Raw genomic sequence first — 20,043 nt, 5'->3', positions numbered from 1 at the left:
GAAGCCCGTGCCAGCTTCTCTTTTTCTGTTTTTCATTTGGCTCAGGAAAAGGGTGCCTAAATATAATCAAACCAGAGCAGCTGATAAAGAAAGTGAAGGGCAGAATCTACATGGGATTCATACCAAGACTGGGAGAAGACTGGGCATGGGGTCATTTTTAAACATTTGATATTTGGTTTCCACTCTGGAATGTTTACTATTCTGCAGTTGGGTTCTAACTGTGTATTACAGAGTTTAACTTTTGTTCTGTCAATGACTTTTCTGCCCTTTGCCACAAATAGCTGACTTGCACTTTAATAGCAGAAGTGGTCTCATTGCAATGCAACAAAATGGACTTAGCTTTTGTAACACTTGCTAAATATTTTCATTTAAGTTATTTTGGTAATTTTTATTTTCCATATGATTTCTGAAAATGTTATTACCCCCTCTGCCTTGTTGCTAACACCTGCTTATTCCAGGGAAAAGAGCATTATGCCCCAGAGAAAAACTATGTAATAAATGCGAGGCTTTTGTTTTTTTAGTATGATCTGTGTTTGTATACCTCCTTCCCATTCCACTTGCATACATTCTGGTAATCATGACTGTTGTTTAGATGATGTCTGTTGTTCTGCCAGATAAAAGTACACAGAATTAATTATATTTAGAGTTCCATTTAAAGCATGTTTTTTTCTTTATATGCTAGTAGGTATTGTGGTCAGTAAACACTTGCTGTTTACTGAACACTGCTCTTTTTTTTTTAGGCTTGCAGACCAGATGAGGATGATGAATTTTCCTCAATGGTTTGATTTACTGAAGAATATTTTTTCTAAGTTTACCATCTTCCTGAAAAGAATAAAGGTAAGGCATTCATTTACCAAAAGCTTCACATAGTTCAGACATAAAATGGAGTGAAGTCACTTTCCATTTGAAGTCTTAAGGTGTTGGTTTTGCTCATTGAGTTCAAGCTTCTGATTTAAAGAAGGATATGTGAATATCAGCATCCGGAGCAAAAATTATTATTGCTAATAAAGAAAGCAATGGGAAGGATTTAACACCTCTTGGTGCGTGATTACAGCCATTTCAGGCTTCTAGGAATTAGGATAGAACTTCTGTATTTGTCAAATGTCTCCAAATGAGGTTTCTTTTGCCTCTGGGAAAGATCTGATATTGGTTACCATCAAAGACAGATGGATCTGCCTCCAAATGCTAATTAAACAATAGAAAACAAGGCCAGGATTTAGGTTAATCTCTTTATAGTGCAAGCTTGTGGCACAGGATGTTGGGTTTTTTGTAATAAAAGTTATGTTTGGTTGTAGGCAACATTAAGTACTATCCGTAGCGTGGTTTTCTTGGTTCTAGACAAGAACCAAAAAACCGGAGACCTGGAGGACACCTTGCAAAAGAATTCTGCTAAGGACAGTATGGTGGACACAGAAGTGGCTTACCTGACTCATGAAGGCATGTTCATCAGTGATGCCTTCAGTGAAGGGGACCTCCTGCCTGCAGCAGCTGACACTACCTCTCAGAGAAACACTTCCCCAAACAGTGAGCCCTGTAGCAGCGATTCAGTCTCTGAGCCAGAGTGCACGACTGATTCCTCATCCAGCAAAGAGCAAACGTCGTCTTCTGTTACTCCACGAGGAGTAGAGATGATGTAAGTATCTCTGTAAAAAAGCTCTGCTGCCTGTCTCAGCTTTGCAAGGTGTCAGAAACAAGGTGTTAGGTGAAGGAAGTTACTTCTGATGACACAGTTCGAAAATTACTTTGGAGGAATGTGCTTTTCTAGGTAAGTGAAGGGGAATGGCTCTCAACCATCACCCCCAAAGACTGCCTTCAGACTGCATTGTCCCCAGCTCACCTTTGTGTTATTTATTGCCTTGCTTTCAGCTCTGTGCGTAGTGGGATGGCTGCCTTCTTTATCTCTTATACTGGGAGCCTGCTTCTGTAGAGAGCACAAGAAGGCCTACAGGAAAGACTCATTTTTTTAATCATGCTTTTACCAGGCAGAAGCATTTCTCTTCCCTCGTCATGTTCCTTAAGGCTGTTTTTTTTTCTGGATTTTTTTGCTGGATGCATGGACTTCACCTTGATAAATTCTATAGAAAAATCTGTTCATTGTAAACTATTTGATTTGCATGGTTAAATAAATCCATCTCAATGCTTTGGTAACACTGAAACACTATAGCACCGCCTGACCCCAGAGTTATGACCTTTTTGGCACCCTTACTCTATATTCTTTCTTTATGGCTGGAAGTCAGAGCTACCTTTTTTGAGAGAACCAGACATAGTGTGTGTTGCGTGTGGGACACAGGAATGAGCCACTTGAAAAGCCATGTTTGGTTACAGAACACTGAAGCAAAACTGAAATACCACTCAAAACCATACCCTGCTGAAGGATAGCAAGTGGACTACTCACTCTAGCTTCTGAGTACCTAAGTGTCCTTACTGGTGTGTTCAAGCAACTATTGATGGAGAGTTTTGATAGAGAGATTTTCCTCCTCATATCACAGTGCTGGCTGAAGGAGATGAATTTAAAACAAATGTGCTGTGCACAAACCAAATTCAGGCCTCTCTGTGTCTGGAAATGAAATGCAATATGAAGAGGAGTCCAGGGTTACAGTGAGGATCAGGGAAGAAGGAAGAGGGTTGGATGTGAACTGCTCTGGTGCACTTGGCAAAGTTTGCTAAAATGAAATGTGTAAAATGTGAATTATCTGTCATAATCTTGTGGTGCTCACGTATTGCAGGAACAAAGTAAATTCTAGCTCAGCACATGTTAGCAATATTATTGTATTAGTAGTGGCTCTACCTTTTTTTATCTTAGAACATTAGTAGCAATTAGAATGCAGATTTAAAGTATAAGGATGTGCAGTTGTATTTCCTTGTTAGAGGAACTGATGTGACATTGACAGCAGCTTAGAAGAACCCATCTGTACAAAGTCACTTGGTTGATTAACTGCCTGCCTGCATTTGACAGCTGCTGCAAGGCTCTTTCTTCCTTCAGCCGACGAGCAGGAATACTGTTGTGGGTTTTTTTAATAAATTGATGCTCAACCACCTGTTTCTGTCATTTGTAGGATCGGTGATGATGTGAATATGACGGACGTGGAGCTTGTCAGGCTGGCAAATAATATTCAGGAGTTGCTTTATAATGCCTCTGATATCTGCCATGATCGTTCAGTCAAGTTCCTCATGGCAAGAGCAAAGGTAAGGAGCTTGGATGAGACTGGTGTTGATGTCTCAGTTTTTTATGAGAATTTACTCCAAACTTAATGTTTTAATGAGTGCGAGCTCTGAAATGGCATTCTCAGTTAAGTAACTGTTCCTGTTACCACAGATCCTTGAAGGTGGTTCACAGACCACACAAGCATTAACCATCATGTCATTCTAAGGAAATGTGGGTCTGCTTTTTTTTTAATTAAGTATTCTGAGTTGCTGTCTTTGAAGCTCCCTGCAGGTAGTGCTTATCTATTACAAGATATCTTGCTTGCACTTCAGTCTTTCTCTGTCCCATTTAGGGTTAAATAATGTGCATCTTAAAATACTAATAACCCTCAGACATGGTGACTAGTTATTTTCTTTACATCTCTAAATTTTTGTCGTGTTTTGTCTCCTTACAATGGTTTTCTTTGCATATAGGATGGTTTCCTAGAGAAGCTGAATTCCAACGAGTTTGTTGCTCTGTCTCGCTTGATGGAAGGCTTTATTTTAGATACTGAGCAGATCTGTGGCAGGAAAAGTATGTCCTTGAGAGGAGCACTTCAGAGTCAAGCCAATAGATTTGTGAATAGATTCCATGAGGAAAGGAAGACAAAACTAAGGTATCTTTGATTAGAAGATCTGAGGGTAGAAGATCTTTGTCATCTTACATGAATAATTGTATCCATGTTTTGTTGCAAACACAATATTTTGTTGCCTAGAACACTAGTAAGCCCCTTGTACTTAAGAGCAGGTGATGAGAAAAAAACAGTAAAATATTTTTTTTAAATTGGTTTAGACTTTACTGTTTTCATAACTTAATTACTTCAAACTGGATTCTTACACAGTTACCTGAATAAGGGCAGTCGTAAAGCTACAAGAAATACTCAATACTGATGTGGAAGGGCAGGGTGTGTCTGTCTTAGCAGTTAAGTAAACTCAGGATTATTCACTTTCAACTGTTGTAAAAATAAAAAAAAGAAAAAAATCAAAATCAAATCCAACTCAACCCATAACCAACCCAAAAAAACAACCAAACAAAAAGAAACAGATGCACACCAAGCGGGGAACATCCCTTCCAGCAACATGCATCAAGTTTTTTGCTCTCATCTATCAAGAGCTCTTTAAATTCAATTATTTACACACGGCTTCAGTGACAGTGATCTCATAAGGATCCTCAGTGCCATTGTAGTAATTTTTTCCTCTGTGACAGATTGAACAAATTGAGATCTCTAATCCAACACAGCATTTTTTTCTATTTTACTACTGTTAATTATTGGTCACCTCTTTCTAGTGAAGATGAATAGCGTAACATTTTGGGCCACTGGGTTTTTTAGGACTACTGTAGTTTTGATTCCATGGCAGTACAGGCAGGAGAAGTGTCAAGAAAAGGTATTTAATTTTCTCAGCCTCCTGTTTTGTGTTTGTAACTAGCCTCCTTCTGGACAACGAGCGCTGGAAACAAGCTGAAGTTCCTGCCGAGTTTCAGGATCTTGTCGATTCGGTGTCAGATGGCAGAATTTCTCTGCCTGAAAAGAAACCAGCAGGTGTGTATCTTGCAGTCCTACTGCTAACTGAGTTTATTAACAGCAAATGCTGATATTGAATGGTGATGAGCAATTCTGATGTCACTCTTGATCTGTGTTTGCCTGTTGCCTTCTGGAGGGATCAGAAGGAAGTTTATACCTTTATTTTATTTTAAATTTTTTTTTCTGTTACCAGGGGTAAGATGCCTTATGATGACCTTTAAAGATTATTTAATGATTTTGGAAACCTGTTTAAGTGTTAGCACAGGAAGGGAGCTACTTTATACACAAGTAGTCTCAGTCCTTTATCAGAACATACCATGAAGTGTTGCAAGGGATTGAGGACTCAGCCCCTCTTGTGTTCAGCAGAGCTTGCTCCTTACCACTACTTCACTGGCCAGCTGTTCAGATGACAGCATCCCATGTGGCTGCTCATAGAAATGAAAACTCATGTAATTGTTTACCTTGCCACAGAAACCTTATTTGACCTCAGACAAGTCACTTTTTTTGTCTATGTGCTCCATTTTCTGGTGTGCAGAATGGGAATGCATAATGTGTTCTTGTAGGGTTAGACATACTGCAATGATGAATACGTGTGAACAACTAGAAGAGGAAGAAAACATACACAGAGGGAAAGAAAAAAGGAATATAGCAGATACAGAGTGTATTAGGCAGCAGTCATTCCAGTAATGGAATGCAACACCAGATAATACTCATCAACCATTGCTCTTAAAATAAGCTCTTGCCACATCATTCAAGAAAACAGGAAATAAATGATTTGAGAATGTATAATAGAAAAACTAGTGACTTTTTCTGATTTTCTTCTTCTGTTTGTAACGTCTTTCTAAGTCTGTAAATGACTGTGAGACTTTGTTTTTTGTTTTTTTTTTTAATTTAAAAGCCCAGCAGATAATAAAGTAACTTAATGGCTGGTAATAATTGTGATGGATGACAAAATATTTAATAAATATTGTAAAAGAGAGCAGTGGTTTGATGGTGGTGCTGTATTTTCAAAAACTAGCTTATTTTAACCTTTTTTTAGTTCAGCTCTTCCTTTTTCTTTCTTTCTAAAATGTCTAGCTACTGAAGAGAGAAAGCCAACTGAATTCCTTATTGTTGAAGGACAAAAATATGCAACAGTTGGGTAAGATGCATTCTTTTCTCTTAGTGTTGGGTTGGTTGGCAAGAACTTTTGAGTAGAACTGTGATGAATGCTAGCAGCTTTAACTATTTTATTTAAATAAGAAAACCTTCTACATCCACAGAGTAGTTTCTCTTTACTTCTGTAACAGTTATAAGACATTGCAAGATCTTCAGTACATTAAAACACTTTTTCTTCTCTGAATCAGTAGGCTGAAATTTATGGTTCCAATTGAATATGGATTGAATATGAATTTTCCCAATTATTTAATGAAAACATAGTTGTGAAAATACAGGTTTGTCTTCAAAGCACACTGTTGTTTTTTCTTGCAATATAGGTTATCTCTGGAAAAATACATGAGGCCACTACTGAGTAATTGCTTATCCTTTTCAGAATAAGGGATCAAAATTAAGATGTGGGCTATCTCTGAAGCTGCATATGCTGTTTCCTGTTTCTTTGTGTCTTGATTGCTTTGGATTGGAAAGTAGTTCCTTAAAGCTGGTTGTATCAAAGACATTTTAAAATATATGATACTCACATAGGTCTTTCATTTAAAAGCATGCTGTGTTTCTAAAGGCTGTGGAGCTTAAGCATTAAATATACATGAGGGGGTTTTTGAGAGGGAGTAAAACCTGGAGATCTCATTCCCCAGAGTCCTAGCACTCATTTACCCCAAACTTAAAAGTTCTGATTTACATAATGTCTTTGACCAGCTGTCATTTTATGAGTTGCTTCATGATGATGCATCACTGTTCAATTGGAAACGAGCTGATGGCTCCAAACTTCAGTGCCAGCCGAGTGATACCACTGCAAAAAAGCATTTCAGGTCAAGTGTAGGAGCATTTGAACATGCTTTGGAGGATACAGGTTACTTAATAGATTGTTTTTGATAGTCCATCTCTGCACATTTGAAACTTCTTGTATTTAGCTCTGTGGAGCAATTGTCAGCTTCACAATTGTGCAAATATTTCAGTTCTGTGCACTTCTAAGTACAGTTTCATTGCATTTCATTAAAAAAAATGTATTCACAAAAAAAGCCTAGATGTTCCCCAGAAATTCTCCAGGTGTTTATTCGCCGTTCATTAATCATCATCTCTCTGCACCATACTGCTTAAAGGAAGGAAGAGATTTTTTTTTTGAATGTTAGATTATCTACTCTAAACATCTGATCCTGCCTTCTGTCTATTTGAATTCAGAGAAATAACCTGGATTTCATGTAGCCTGCCTGATTCCATCCAGTAGCTCCCAAATACTCCAATCCCTACTGAATTCAGAGGAAATTACAGGTGTTGAGCATCTTTGAATATTTGGTGCTGTTTTTTCACAGATGCCTCCCATTTTTGCAGTCCCTTAGCATATTAATTATGTTATTTTCAGTAGTGGTTATCTACATTCTGTGGATTTTTATACTTGTTCAAAGTTGGCCAGAGTTACACAGTAGTGTAAGAAAGGAGCTTCAGATATAATTTTTTTTTTTTTTTGTCCCTTGCTGTCATCTGCATGGAGACTTCTAATTCTGCAGGAGGTTTTTTAGAGATGAAAAAGTTATACCAGTGACTCTTAGACGTTTTTTTCTCATGTGTTAAATATTTTTCCACACGTCACCCTCTGTAATGGAATGTTCTTTATGACCATCTTTATGTACATCTTCTTTTATGTTTTACTTCTACTTTGGATCAGTTAGTGGTTATGTTTATTGCTGTAATCTATAGCATTAGGTGGTTTCCCATCAGTATGACTGGCTGTGTTTGAGTTTTCAGCATCTTGTGTGCACCAAGATGACATATTTGGTTGTTCCTTCTCTTGTAGGACAGTATTGCTGTTAATAAGAATAATCCTTGAGTACTGCCAGTGTGTGGATAACATTCCTTCCATCACTACTGACATGCTTACCCGCCTGTCTGATTTACTGAAGGTATGTTTCCAAATGTACCATCAGTGCTCATGAGGGGCATTCAGGGCAGAGAATGTGTCTTGCTCTCTGAAATAATTCACATGCTTTTATGATTTCATATAAATAATAAAAACTATCTAGAAACGATTGTGTTTGTTACTGTGGCATAAGGTAACCTTTTAAGCTAAGGGCATTAAAGATGCCATTTGTTGTATGTATTAATTTGGGGGAGGCTATCTTTCTTCTTCTTAAAGTGTAATACTGGAAATCCTGTCTAGTAGTACTTGTCATAGCTGCCTGTCATCCAGGCTGAATGTGGGATTAATGCTGCTGAAGGAAAAAGCAATTTGATACCTGATGCCACAGAGATATACCTATATTCAGGAAGGAAACCAGTCTCCTGTTTTTTACAAGTCAGTAGAAAAATACTCAGTAGAACCATGAAAAATAGTATGGAATGAAGCTTCTGTTGTAAAATACAAAAAGATCAGGACCTTTTTTATTTATTTGTCACCAGAGAAGAGGAAAGCTGGTAAAGCAAAGACACTGCAAGGTAATGTAAGTAGCAATATTAAAAGGACCACATGATTGTACCTTAAAACTGTTACACACATATATATACAGGCTCCAAAGCCGAGCAGCTAATTTATTTCAATGTTTTCACTCCTGCCTTTCCCACAGAGGTTGTATCAGGTATTAGAGTTCTGAACATAAGCATCTTTGATAAAAGATGAGCAGATTCTACTCTCCAAAAGTACGTTTTACGTAAGGTGAGGGACAGGGGAGGGGAAACACACTGTAGGAGATGGACCTTTAAATAACCTTCCTTTGTTAGTAGCTCTTGTTTGAATAACCAGACAAAGGAACTCTCCTCCCTGTAGTCATCATTCAGATTAATCCACAAACCTTCCCTTTTGAAAGCACTATCCAAGGCAGATCAGTCAGTCTGGGACCAGAGATGCTGCCCTTCACCTCTGATTCCCCAGCTGCTGCTTCACTCAAGTCTTGCAGCATCTTTTCACAGCAGTCAGGATAGCAGCAGGTGCCTCAAACTTGGCTAGATATAACTTCTCTATATTACTTCCCCCTCCCTACCATATCTTGTTCTAGCTCTATGTAAGTTATTTTTTATTCCTTGATATTCAAAAGTCAGGTTCTGTTTAATTGTTGTATTAATTGGTGGCAAGGTGCCATCAGTTGGAGAGCTGGCAAGAACAGCTTGCAAAAAGAAAACCTCGTTTACTACACTTTGAACAAAACATGAACCACTCAAGGTGTAATTCCAGTTCACTCCACTTTTTGTTTGACAATAGCTAGCAAGCTTTGAAGTTAGCAAGAGCCAAGCTTTATTGTGATGGGAACTGCAAAGTGTTCCCAAGTAATGAAATTCCAGGCAGTTTTGGAATGTGGCTGCAACCAGTGTGAAATGACACCTGTGCATGGACAAAAACACAGTCTTCATTGCTGGAGTTCACTTGGTGCAGAGAAGAGAAGCCTTGCAGCCATGGTGCCAGAAATGCTTTCCTCCAAGCAGTCACAAGGAGGGGGTGTTGCTCTTTTGATGTTTCAGGCATGCTGCTTTCTCACTGCTTTGTCTGCTGCAGGCTGTCTGGTAACTGAATGATATCTACGAAAAGCAGGGAGAGAGTACAAGTGCCCATCATCCTTTACAGGGAGTGTTTTTAATGGTCTGCCACGCAGGCAATGAGTTGCTGCTAACCTGAGCTAAATAGCTCAGAGGAGAGGAGGCTGTGTAGGATGGCTGTCTTTGACTCCATGGATCCACTTCTGAAGTCCACCAGGAGGCTTAAGAAAAGGTCTTGCTTTTCAAGAGGAGATGAAGTGAATGTCAGGTGGTTTCAGACCCTGACTTCTGTTTGAGACTGCAGAAGGGACAACAGCAATGGCTTCTCTGTTTCTACTGTATTACCAGAGCTGGTCTAGAATATCTGGTCTTCAAGCTGGTGGTGGAGCAGAATTCCAAAGCAAGATAGAATATGCTAACAGGAACTGTCTTATTCTTCAGAGACTTTGCTGGTCTGAGTGCATTTAATGATAACTTCTTTGCTACTGAAAATAAATTAGGAAGATCCACTCAATATTCATCGACTATGTAGACTTTTTACAGGGTTGTTTTTTGACTTGGCGTAACATCTTCTCTGCATCATTTCTTAATCTCAGTATTTTATAGTGCTACAAGCACAGACTCAGCCATCTCAGCAATTGAATTACTCCAGTGTTTTCAAGTTTTCTTTAACATTAGCAACAGGTAAGGTCTAGAATCAAAGCAGAAACTTATTCTGCTGATATTTTCCTTTTCCAGTCTGGTATTGTGCTTTACGTAGTAAAGTAGGGAGACTTCACTCTACTAGTGAGATTCCACACTCCATCCAAGGTCCTGGTTTGAGAGGTACAATGTATAGATTTTTAGTATGAAGCTGTTCCTCTGTATCACTTTTGAAGGCTGAACATAGCTAGTCTGAAGCAAGTCTGACTTGCTGCTTTTCGTCCTGAGAACAAAAGAACTGAGAGCAGTCTTACCCAGAGGTCTCATAGGGAAACAAATTAGTCCGCAAATTGAAATCACTGAGTAGCTGTGTTTTTAACAGCAATTTTAATAGCAATATTTCTGCTTCCCTTTACTGAAACGCTGCCTTGACTGCTCTAGTATTATCTGGAGTCAAAAAATACTGCAGGCCATTGATCATTAGGAGTTGTGAAAAAGTTCCTTTTGTTTTTTTTTAACTAACGGTTGTGGAGTCCTCTGTAGTAAGGAGCATGTGAAACTGGTATTGGCCTTCATAATATTTAATCTTGCAAAATTATGTTGATGGTATTTCTAAACTGTGGTTATGTGTAGCTGTTGAAGAGTCAGCATGCGTTTTCATTGCCTTTTTCTTCCTCACAGTATTTCAACTCTAGAAGTTGCCAGCTAGTCCTTGGAGCTGGTGCATTACAAGTTGTTGGTTTGAAAACAATCACTACGAAAAACCTAGGTATGGATTTCTATATTTAAAATGTCAAAGCTTGTTGTTCTGTCTGTTAAAAAAACAAGCAGAAAAATAAATGAAAAAGCAAACACAAAAAACCCCTAAGCATTTATGATGAGCTATGTTTGTGTTGTGGTGCTGTGCATGAGGGGTGATAAGATCTTGCTGGTTAGGGGGTAAAATGTGTATATAAGCTAGTGAGTTGATTAAGTCTGATTAAGGGGTGCACTAAAATCCATCAAATTCTTTTGCTGCCTGCTGGGTCCCTGTAAATGTAAAGCTTGTCTGTGTTACATGAGTGAAACATATGAACAAAACATACAGTCTAGTAAGTTTTCCCTGGAAACATTTGGATGTGGAGAAGGTGTAGTTACTGTTTCAGTGATGGCTTTGGCATGCTTGGAAACTGCTGAGTGGTCAGATCTTGAGACTGGAGTTAGGTAGGTAGAGGAATGCAGCCCAACCCCTGTCTCCCCGTGCATTTTGCTGAGCTCTGCAGTGCCGTCTGCCCCGTGGTGCAGTGTTCTGTCACACAGTGCCCAGATGCAGCTCCCGCGGGTCGGAACCGTGTGTCAGTAACATGCCAAATGATTTCTGTGGGTGGCTCTGAATTGGACAGTGAGTCTTTTTGTGGTTGAATGTCCCTCTGCAGTCAGGTAACTTAGGGCTCAGTGTCTGTGTGCTGAATCCAAACTATGATTTGGGCTTTAGAGTTTCTCGTTTTCAGTGTGCAGCTCCCAGTTACCTGCTAGGATTGCTTATCCACTCCAAAAAGCTGGAGAGAAGCAGGTGCAGGCTACAGGAAAGCCTGACACACTGCCCAAGACCCCCAGTTTTAAACTGTCTCCTGGATTTAGGTGCCTTTGGTTGATGGGTTGAGGCCGATGTTTGAACTTGCCTCTCCCATATTTCAGAGTGTCCTGGTTAGCACTCTGCATTTATCTTCTTTTTAAAAAGGGAATAGCTTGAGGAGAATGGGTTGAGAGGCTTCCTCCCACTGGGCCACTGGGTTGAAGCAGACACAATGTGGATCCAGCCTTTACACCAGAAATCTTGGGCAGTGTGGTGCCCATGCTGGTACCATCATGTGTCCTGCTGCCATCTCCGGCCCTGTTGGATGCAGGAGAAGCTTGGTTTTGGTACTCCTGCTGTTATTGCAGAGAGGAGCAGGCTCTGACCAGCTCAGCACAGGCAGGGCAGTGTGTTTGTGTTGCACCTCCTGCACAAGAAAGATCTATGGCTGGAGCATGTGGCTGCCAAGGTTAGGTAGGCAGCTGATGATTCAGGTCTTTTATGATATGTCTCTGATGTCTCTGTGTGCTCAGGGCTCAGAATGTCAAGCAGACAGTTAAAGCCACTTGTAAAATTAGTGGCCTTATCTTGTACCTTACAGAAGCTGGGTGTGAATAGCCAGGTACTAGTCTGGTGTCTTCTCTGGGTGGGGTTTCCCAGTGGGAACAAATGCCTTCTCCAAATGGTATTGCGGGGTTGGTAGTTGTTGGGGTTTTCTTGTTGTTTTATTTTTTTTTAAGCATGCTGAATTGTGACAGAAGTGTTATTTATGTTAAAGAAGATATAGTCTATACAAAATGTCTTTTAATGTGTAATAATAAAGTTATCTTTCTTTCCCTCTCTCTCTTCTGGATTTGCAGCCCTTTCTTCACGTTGCCTACAGCTAATTGTACACTACATTCCTATCATCAGGGCTCATTTTGAAGCTCGACTGCAGCCAAAGCAGTTTAGCATGCTCAGGCATTTTGACCACATTACGAAGGTAATTCTTTTGACATTTCCTAATTAAATGCAAAGTTCTGCTTGTCAATTGTGCTCTAAAGATTATGAATGTCATTAGATAGTAAATAAAACCTGCTTTCTTCCATTACAGGATTATCATGACCACGTAGCTGAAATTTCAGCAAAGCTCGTTGCCATAATGGATAGCTTATTTGACAAACTGTTATCCAAGGTAATGATTTATGGAAATAATTGTACGCTCTCTAAATTGCAGTTGGAGATCTTGTTGTATACAGTCCAGATGTTTTCAAATGGAATCTTAAGCTTTCCTAATCAGGACTTATTTGGACTTCTTTAAACTGTATAAACACAAAGCTCTGTGCTGTACTTGTGAATATGTTTTGTTTTAACATTCACCACCTGGGTGTCAGTCACCTTCACACCTCCCTCGCTCCCCCCCAAAAAAAGTGGTTTGTGTACTCCTTCAGCAGTACCGGAAGTGCTTTGGCTGGTTCAGATGCTCTGGTGTTCAGAAGCTGAAGTGCTCTCCTACCCTATGCAGTTCTATCCACTGACAGCTCTTGCCTGCAGTCAGGCTGAGCTGGTTCCTGTTTCCTGCTCTTCCTGACGGTGCCTCTTTGGAATTGGGGAGTGTGTAATTTCTTGCAGCTGAGGAAACACCAAAGCTACTGCTGAGAAGGAAAAGTTTTTGGAGGGGAAGAACCATCCTGGCAGACTTTGGAACTGGGGGCTGCACTTGGCAGTCCCTGCTGTGTATGGCTTTCCATGAAGTGCCCTTAGTTTTGTTTTTGGTTGGTGTGGGTTTTTTTTATTTTTGAGCACTTGTGTGTCAGTGGAGGAGGCTGATCCTCAGATGGATCCACTCACTCTGGCCCACCTAGACACCAAATACACTGACAGAAGCTACCCCAAGATGAGACTTCCTGGGCTCACAGATCCAACAGAATAAGTATGTGAACTTGTAAAGCTTAGTGCTCCAAATGCATCTGATGCTTTTTTTTTTTTCTTTTTTTAAAAAAAAGAAGCTGCTCACTAAGAGCAATAAATTAAGAGCAATACTAAATTAATTCTTTAGTGTCAGATTTGTTGATTGGCCTGGGCCAACCTCTTCCTTGTAGGAGTGTACAAGAAGCACAACATCTCCCTGGTGGAGCACAGATAGGGAACAGGCTAATGGGGGCTGCAGTGAGGCATCTGTAACAGGAATCATTTCTGTCTTCCCTTGCTGCTTCTGTTATTTTATGTTGTGCTTTTTCTTTTCATCTGTTTCTTTGGGGTATCAAATAGTGTTACTTAAACTTAGGGACAAAAAAAATCAAAGCATTTAAACGAGGATTCTGCACCCCCTGTTTATGCTTATGCCCTTTTCTAAAGATCCCAGGAAGTGGCCTGCTGCTTTTGGGCGTTTTTGCCCCACATGAAAATATCTGTTCTATGAAGTAACATGGCTTTTTAGTCACTTACCTCTTTGGTCACTTGCCTCTTTATCTCTTGAAAATAAAAGACAAATGCAAGAATTTAGGTTACTGATACTAAACAAGTTAGCCTGCAACAAGACAGTAACACAGTCTGTGTTCTTGATGGTAATTAGTAAGTATCCATCCCTTGCTGTCCTTCCCTCTACAGCCCAGCTCCCCGTGTGAGCTGGCATGAGATGTAAGCTGAGAGTATTTCTCTCCTTTGGAGCTCTTGAAGGCTTGGTTGAGAACCACCCCTGGCTCCTGTGAATGCAACCCACGGAGTGTAGAAGAGGAGGCCATGTGTTAGTTTGCTTCCATTCCTAGCACACCTGATAATTTGCCTTATCTTGTTCCTGAAATCATGAAGTCTTGGCACTGAAGGCTCTGAAGAACAGAAAACCAGGGAATTTGCAAATGAGCATGTCAGTGCAACCATATCACTGTGTTGTTATATAAGTTTTTATGAGAGTCCAAATATTTCAGTGCCTTGTGGATAAAGGGGTCACCTGTTTTAAAGAGTGTACATCTGAACAAGCAAGTTCCAGTGCATGTGTCCAGCATGCTGTAAAACCAAACATTGCACAGTCTAGAAACCTGCTTTGGAGAAGACAAAGGTTGATCCAGTAGAAGGGACTCTGACCTCACATTTGGGTTATGTGGACAAGTTACTTTTGCATTTCCAGGGTTTGCTTCCATCTGGGAACCCTGTGGAACAGGAGCTGTTGTGGTGAGGCCACGCTCTCAGCAGGGTGTGTCACAACTGCACAGACAGTTCACAGCATCTGTCTGTTAACTTTGGCAAGGGGATAAAACAGGAACAGGGCTATTTAGTAAGTGAAAAAGGCATCATTTTTTAGAAAAACTGTAAAAGTTTGTTTGTGCTTGCTGTCTTGTGGCTGTTTGGACAGAAGAACAGTGAATCTTTCTCTGATTCCCTATGGTATTACACACTGTTGTCCTTAGCTAGAGATCAAAATGGCACCTTGCAGGGCTGAAGTTAAGTTTCTTTCTGGTGCTACTGCTTTTCCCCCATCATGATGAAGAGTGTAAATTGTCTGTAGTCATGCAAAAGCCATTTGTACAGCTTGCTGGTTCCCTTTGTCTTTACAGCATACTGGTAAAGTGTAAATTGTTTGTTGCCTAATTCCCATGTCTTGAGGCACAATCCTGCATGCTGTGCAGTTGTCCCACGCAGGGAGAATGGCTCCTGGAGCAATAAGCACTATTTTTCTGCTACTCCTCAAAATTAGGTCATTGGTTTGGCTTTTCCTTTCTCAAAACTCCCCATTTAATTTTCTCTCTCACACTCGGGCAAGCTTTGTTCTCTTTCACAATTCAGGCTATCATTAGAGAGAGCTTCTTCTCCAATGTGTTTGTAAATAATTCAGTTGAAATGATTCAGCTGAGTTTTGCAAGGCTTTGTGGGAAAGTATCACACTGCTACAGGGGACCTACCCGTGTTTAACTCGGGTCTGTTCTAGCACAGCTTCTCCACCAGGAGCTGAAGAGCTGCCTTCAGTGTTCCTGGCACAGTTTTTCAAAATGTCTCTGAAATTATATTCAGAGACACTTTGAAATTATATTCAGATCATCCCTACCCAGGGTGGGGAGTAAGAGTTTTGTTCCCTTTGTAGCCAATCTCTTACCACCTGGTCATTTCCAGTGTCTTGCTGCTTGGAGCTCAGCTGCTGGAGGAAGGGACATTTTCTACTTTGCCCTCCAAGATATTTCTGTAGTGTTTTTGTGGGGTTTTTTCTTTTTCTTTATTTTTTTTTTTTTCCATGGCCAATACTGAATTTTCAGGAGTTTCCATTTCTTTATGCTTTCCTTTCCTGGTTCCTTCAGGAATCTGGATGCATGTGATCATAGAGAAGTAGTTTTCTCTCACAAAGTACTTGAGGGGCTTATTCATCAGAGGCAGAGCTGCTTGTCTGTCATTGACTCACGCAGCTCTGAGAGAGAGGAGCAGCTCCAGCAGCCCACATGCTGCTCATCTGCGGCGCTGGCACAGCGACGATTCTCGCTGCATCCGTAATTCATGGAATGGAAACCAGCAAAAAAATGAGCAGAGAAGCGATTCAAAACTAACAAAGATGAACAGATGAAGTCGGGATATCCTCCCGTTTCATGCTGCTTTGCATCTTACTCTTAGCTTATACAGCAAGAAGTGCTAAAAGATTGTGTAACGCGAGTCCTTGGCTGAATTGGTTCATGCCCAGAGACCATTTGGATTTGTGAAATTCTGAATGGACCTTGATTCGTGACATCATGAGTAACACAGGGCTTCACAAAGGGCTGCTGGAAACTCTCCTATATAAACCATTTTAAAGCAGTAGAAAAGACTAACTGGTGGTGGTTTTATTTGCAGTATGAAGTGAAAGCTCCTGTTCCTTCGGCATGCTTCAGGAATATCTGCAAGCAAATGGCAAAGATGCATGAAGCTATATATGATCTCCTTCCTGAGGAGCAAACTCAGGTGAATGTTATTTTTGAGATTCCTTTAACACCTCCCCTGCAAAAGCACATGAAGTCAGCAACAAGAGGGATTTCTACTTTATCTGTAGGGGGTGGGGAATCTCTTTTGAATCTTTGCAAACCCACATATTCAAGGGGCTGGCAGCAGTCATGAAGACAGCTCAGTCTGCACTGAACTTAAGTGTTCAGATGTGCAGGGAGACTGATGAGACACACCAAAAGCACTGATTCCAGCATTTTGAGATTAATTTGAATATCTGGAGAGGTGAATCTTCAATTCAGGAATTAGTGCTGAAATACTAGACAAATGCAACAATTCAAGGCTCAAATAGAGTCCTTATATGGAATTCTTTGGTAAAACTTCTCAACCCTTGTGGCTTCTTAAGGTCCCTTAATGTATTATGCAGCCAAAATGTACCAGATAATGGTTTTTCATTATTTCGCTGCAGCTATTGCTGCTGCAGAGATGCTAAATCTAAGGACAGGAAGGACTTGCCCAGTCACTAGACACACTGTGATGTAGTTTCTCTTTTCTATTAAATTAAATGGTCCCTTCAAACTCTTATATCGTGTTTTCTTGGAAAAAACGGCTTCATGTGGTTATATGCAGGACAGAATTTGTCTTCTAGCCTTGCTGGATACCTCGGACAACAGGGAAGAAAAATCAGTGCTCCAGAGAATGTGTGCTCCAAGTGCCACAAATGTAACAAATGAGGGTGTATACTGTCCCCTGTGTTACATATTGTATGTGCCCAGAAAGAGGAGGAGGCCAAAGGACTGGCAGAAGGGAAAAATGATTTGCATTAATTTGCATGAATTTGCAAAAACAAAACCAAAAGTTAAGTGATTTAAGGTGTTTGCAATGCATTTCATCTCTGTAGGCAGTGATGCAAACAAGGGGATGGTTCCTTATTCTGGTTCTGTGGTCTCTTCTAGATGTTGTTTTTACGAATTAACGCAAGCTACAAACTTCACCTGAAGAGGCAGCTGGCCCACCTAAATGTAGTCAATGATGGAGGACCTCTGAATGGGTATGTTTGGGCACCTTTTTTACTGCTTAATTCAAATAAGGAGACTTCCCTTCTGGAAGAAAGTTGTGCTTGCAGGACTCGGCCACACTGCATTTTAGTACGTCCCATTTGGAGCTTTTTCACAGTAAGGCAGAGGACTTGTGCCTTTCCATAGGAACTAGGGATGCAGTCAGCCTGTTAATAGAATGAGAGCTGGAGTTTAATGAGCTACTGGAAACCTGCTGTAGGTTTCTTCAGCTCATGGACTGCTTTTTCTCCTTTTGTGTGGCAGCAGTAGCCACAGCTTGATTTGCAAGATTTGCATGATTCATGAAGCAGTTTTGAAACAGAGATGATGACTCATGGTGCTAGCAAAGTAAAAATAGGAAAAAATGGGTATTTCATCTGAGCAGTGGGCAGCTTCTATACAGAAATCATTTTTACAGCAGAACTGGTTTTCATAGAATCATAGAATTGGCTGGGTTGGAAGGGACCTCAGAGATCATCGAGTCCAACCCTTGAACCACTGTTGCGGTTGCTAGACCATGGCACTGAGTGCCACATCCAGTCTCTTTTTAAATATCTCCAGGGATGGAGAATCCACTACTTCCCTGGGCAGCCCATTCCAATGCCTGATCACCCTCTCCGTAAAGAAATTCTTTCTAATATCCAACCTAAACTTCCCCTGGCACAACTTAAGACCATGCCCTCTTGTCTTGTTGAAAGTCGTCTGGCAAAAGAGACCAACCCCCACCTGGCAACCTCCTCCTTTCAGGGAGTTGTAGAGAGCGATGAGGTCTCCCCTGAGCTGCCTCTTCTCCAGGCTGAACAGCCCCAGCTCCCTCAGCCTCTCCTCATAGGGTCTGTGCTTGAGTCCCTTCACCAGCCTGGTTGCCCTCCTTTGGACCTGCTCCAGGACCTTGATATCCTTCCTGAACTGGGGGGCCCAGAACTGGACACAGTACTCGAGGTGTGGCCTCACCAGGGCTGAGTACAGGGGCAGAATCACTGCCTTGGACCTGCTGGCGACGCTGTTCCTGATACAGGCCAGGATGCCATTGGCTTTCTTGGCCACCTGGGCACACTGCTGGCTCATGTTTTGAAACAGAGGTTCCAGTCACAGAGCTTTTCCCCTTCCCTGCCTCAGCCCAGTCCTCCATCATCAAACCCGTTGGTGGTACCTTTCCTGAGAGGCTGTGTCTGGCATCCCACACCTCCCAGGAAGGCCTGCAGCCTCTCACGGGCTGAATCCTATTGTAACTTGGATTGTTCCCTGAAATGGTGGGATTTATAATCATTCCTAATGACCTGGAGGTGTTTGTTTGCAGTGCAATTTAGTGTAATTTTCAGTGAAATTCAGCCAGCCTACCCACATGCATGAAAGCATTGTCTGGGGTTGAAGAAGCCAGAGGTGCATGTTAAGAAATGTTTCCAATGTTGCTGGAATGAAGAATTTTTATTCCTGTCCAATTTATTCTTACTTGTCCTGCTCAAGCTTACTTATTCATCCTTACACTCTTTGAAAGAGTTGATCTGAAATGATGATTTTCTGTACTTGTGGCATACTCACAAGACAGCATCTCGTTGCCTTTGGTCCTCACTAATTCATTTGTAAGGCAGCCAAGCACCCTGAAGAGGAGTGAGAGGCTGCAGCACCTCCAGCTGAAACAAGAGCACCCAGAGAGTGTTCAGGAACATTTCCCACTGGGGTTGTTAGTCCTGAACACTCTGCTGTGCTCTCTTCATCCCACTCTGCCAGTTTTGTTTGCTCAGGGCTGGATGGTGTAAATGGATCCTTTTTTGGTCGGAGGTTCCTGGTGACGTTCTGGTGGTGTCTCTCAGCTGCAGCTGGGAACAGTAACGCCCCAGGCTGGTTTCTTTCATGGCAGCAGTTACTCAGGGTAGAACACAGCTCTCTGGGAGTGTGTCACCGGGGCCATTAGAGAAAGGAAACATCAAATGCTGGATTTTACTTGCTGCTCTTCCAGCAGCAATCTTCATTGACCTAGTTTTTAACTGCTTTTCTTATCCTATCTTAAACTGCTTGTGTTTCTGTATTAACAGTAAAAATCCAGGCCCGTGGATCCTGGTTAATTTTTTACACTGAAAATATTTTTATGCCTTTCTCTTGTTGCTTTTTAACTGGAAACACCACACTCATCTTTCTGTCATCCCCTCATCTGTTTCAACAATGTAAGAGGGATTTTAACTCTGTATAAACTGTTGCAACCAGTAGCGCTGTTGGGAAGCTTTTACATTAACTGTCCAGAAACAGAAGCTAATGTTTCAATAATTAATATTCTAAGTTGCAATGGAATCAGGGGTTTAAAGTCAAGATAAGGCTGCGATTACAGCCAGAGAGTAGAAGCTTTACTACCCAATTCCTGCTGAGTTTTCTGAACTCATTTCTTCATCTCCCTTTCCTATGACTAGTTTTACACCTAGCAGTAATCATATTACACACAATCACTGCTGTAAAATAAACCACATCTGTAGCTCTGTGTTTTGAAGTGATACTTAAAACCTCTAATGCAGGCTTACTGTTGGAACATGCATTGTGGTCATTGTGTACCAGAGTCATAAACAAACCCCGGTGGTTTTTCTGACTGCTCCAG

General features: G+C 41.0%; 1 protein-coding gene across 9 annotated transcripts in view; it reads left to right on the top strand.

Moving 5' to 3' along the window:
• The window catches only part of VPS54 (VPS54 subunit of GARP complex), a 50,921-nt gene that overhangs the window by 29,448 nt on the left and 1,430 nt on the right, over window positions 1-20,043 (top strand). For all 9 annotated transcript variants that reach the window (XM_030448446.1, XM_030448450.1, XM_030448448.1 and 6 more), the window contains 12 exons: window positions 741-837; window positions 1,296-1,633; window positions 3,057-3,186; window positions 3,619-3,800; window positions 4,612-4,724; window positions 5,784-5,847; window positions 7,654-7,759; window positions 10,647-10,734; window positions 12,381-12,502; window positions 12,614-12,694; window positions 16,312-16,419; window positions 17,355-17,449. In XM_030448446.1, coding sequence (XP_030304306.1) covers window positions 741-837; window positions 1,296-1,633; window positions 3,057-3,186; window positions 3,619-3,800; window positions 4,612-4,724; window positions 5,784-5,847; window positions 7,654-7,759; window positions 10,647-10,734; window positions 12,381-12,502; window positions 12,614-12,694; window positions 16,312-16,419; window positions 17,355-17,449 — 1,524 coding nt within the window. The remainder of the gene's footprint in view (window positions 1-740; window positions 838-1,295; window positions 1,634-3,056; window positions 3,187-3,618; window positions 3,801-4,611; window positions 4,725-5,783; window positions 5,848-7,653; window positions 7,760-10,646; window positions 10,735-12,380; window positions 12,503-12,613; window positions 12,695-16,311; window positions 16,420-17,354; window positions 17,450-20,043) is intronic.

This window comes from Calypte anna, chromosome 3, assembly GCF_003957555.1.
Source record: "Calypte anna isolate BGI_N300 chromosome 3, bCalAnn1_v1.p, whole genome shotgun sequence".
NCBI classification, from domain to species: Eukaryota; Metazoa; Chordata; class Aves; order Apodiformes; family Trochilidae; genus Calypte; species Calypte anna.
The sequence above is the reverse complement of the archived record's forward strand: the minus strand, read 5'-3'. Positions and strand labels throughout refer to the sequence as shown.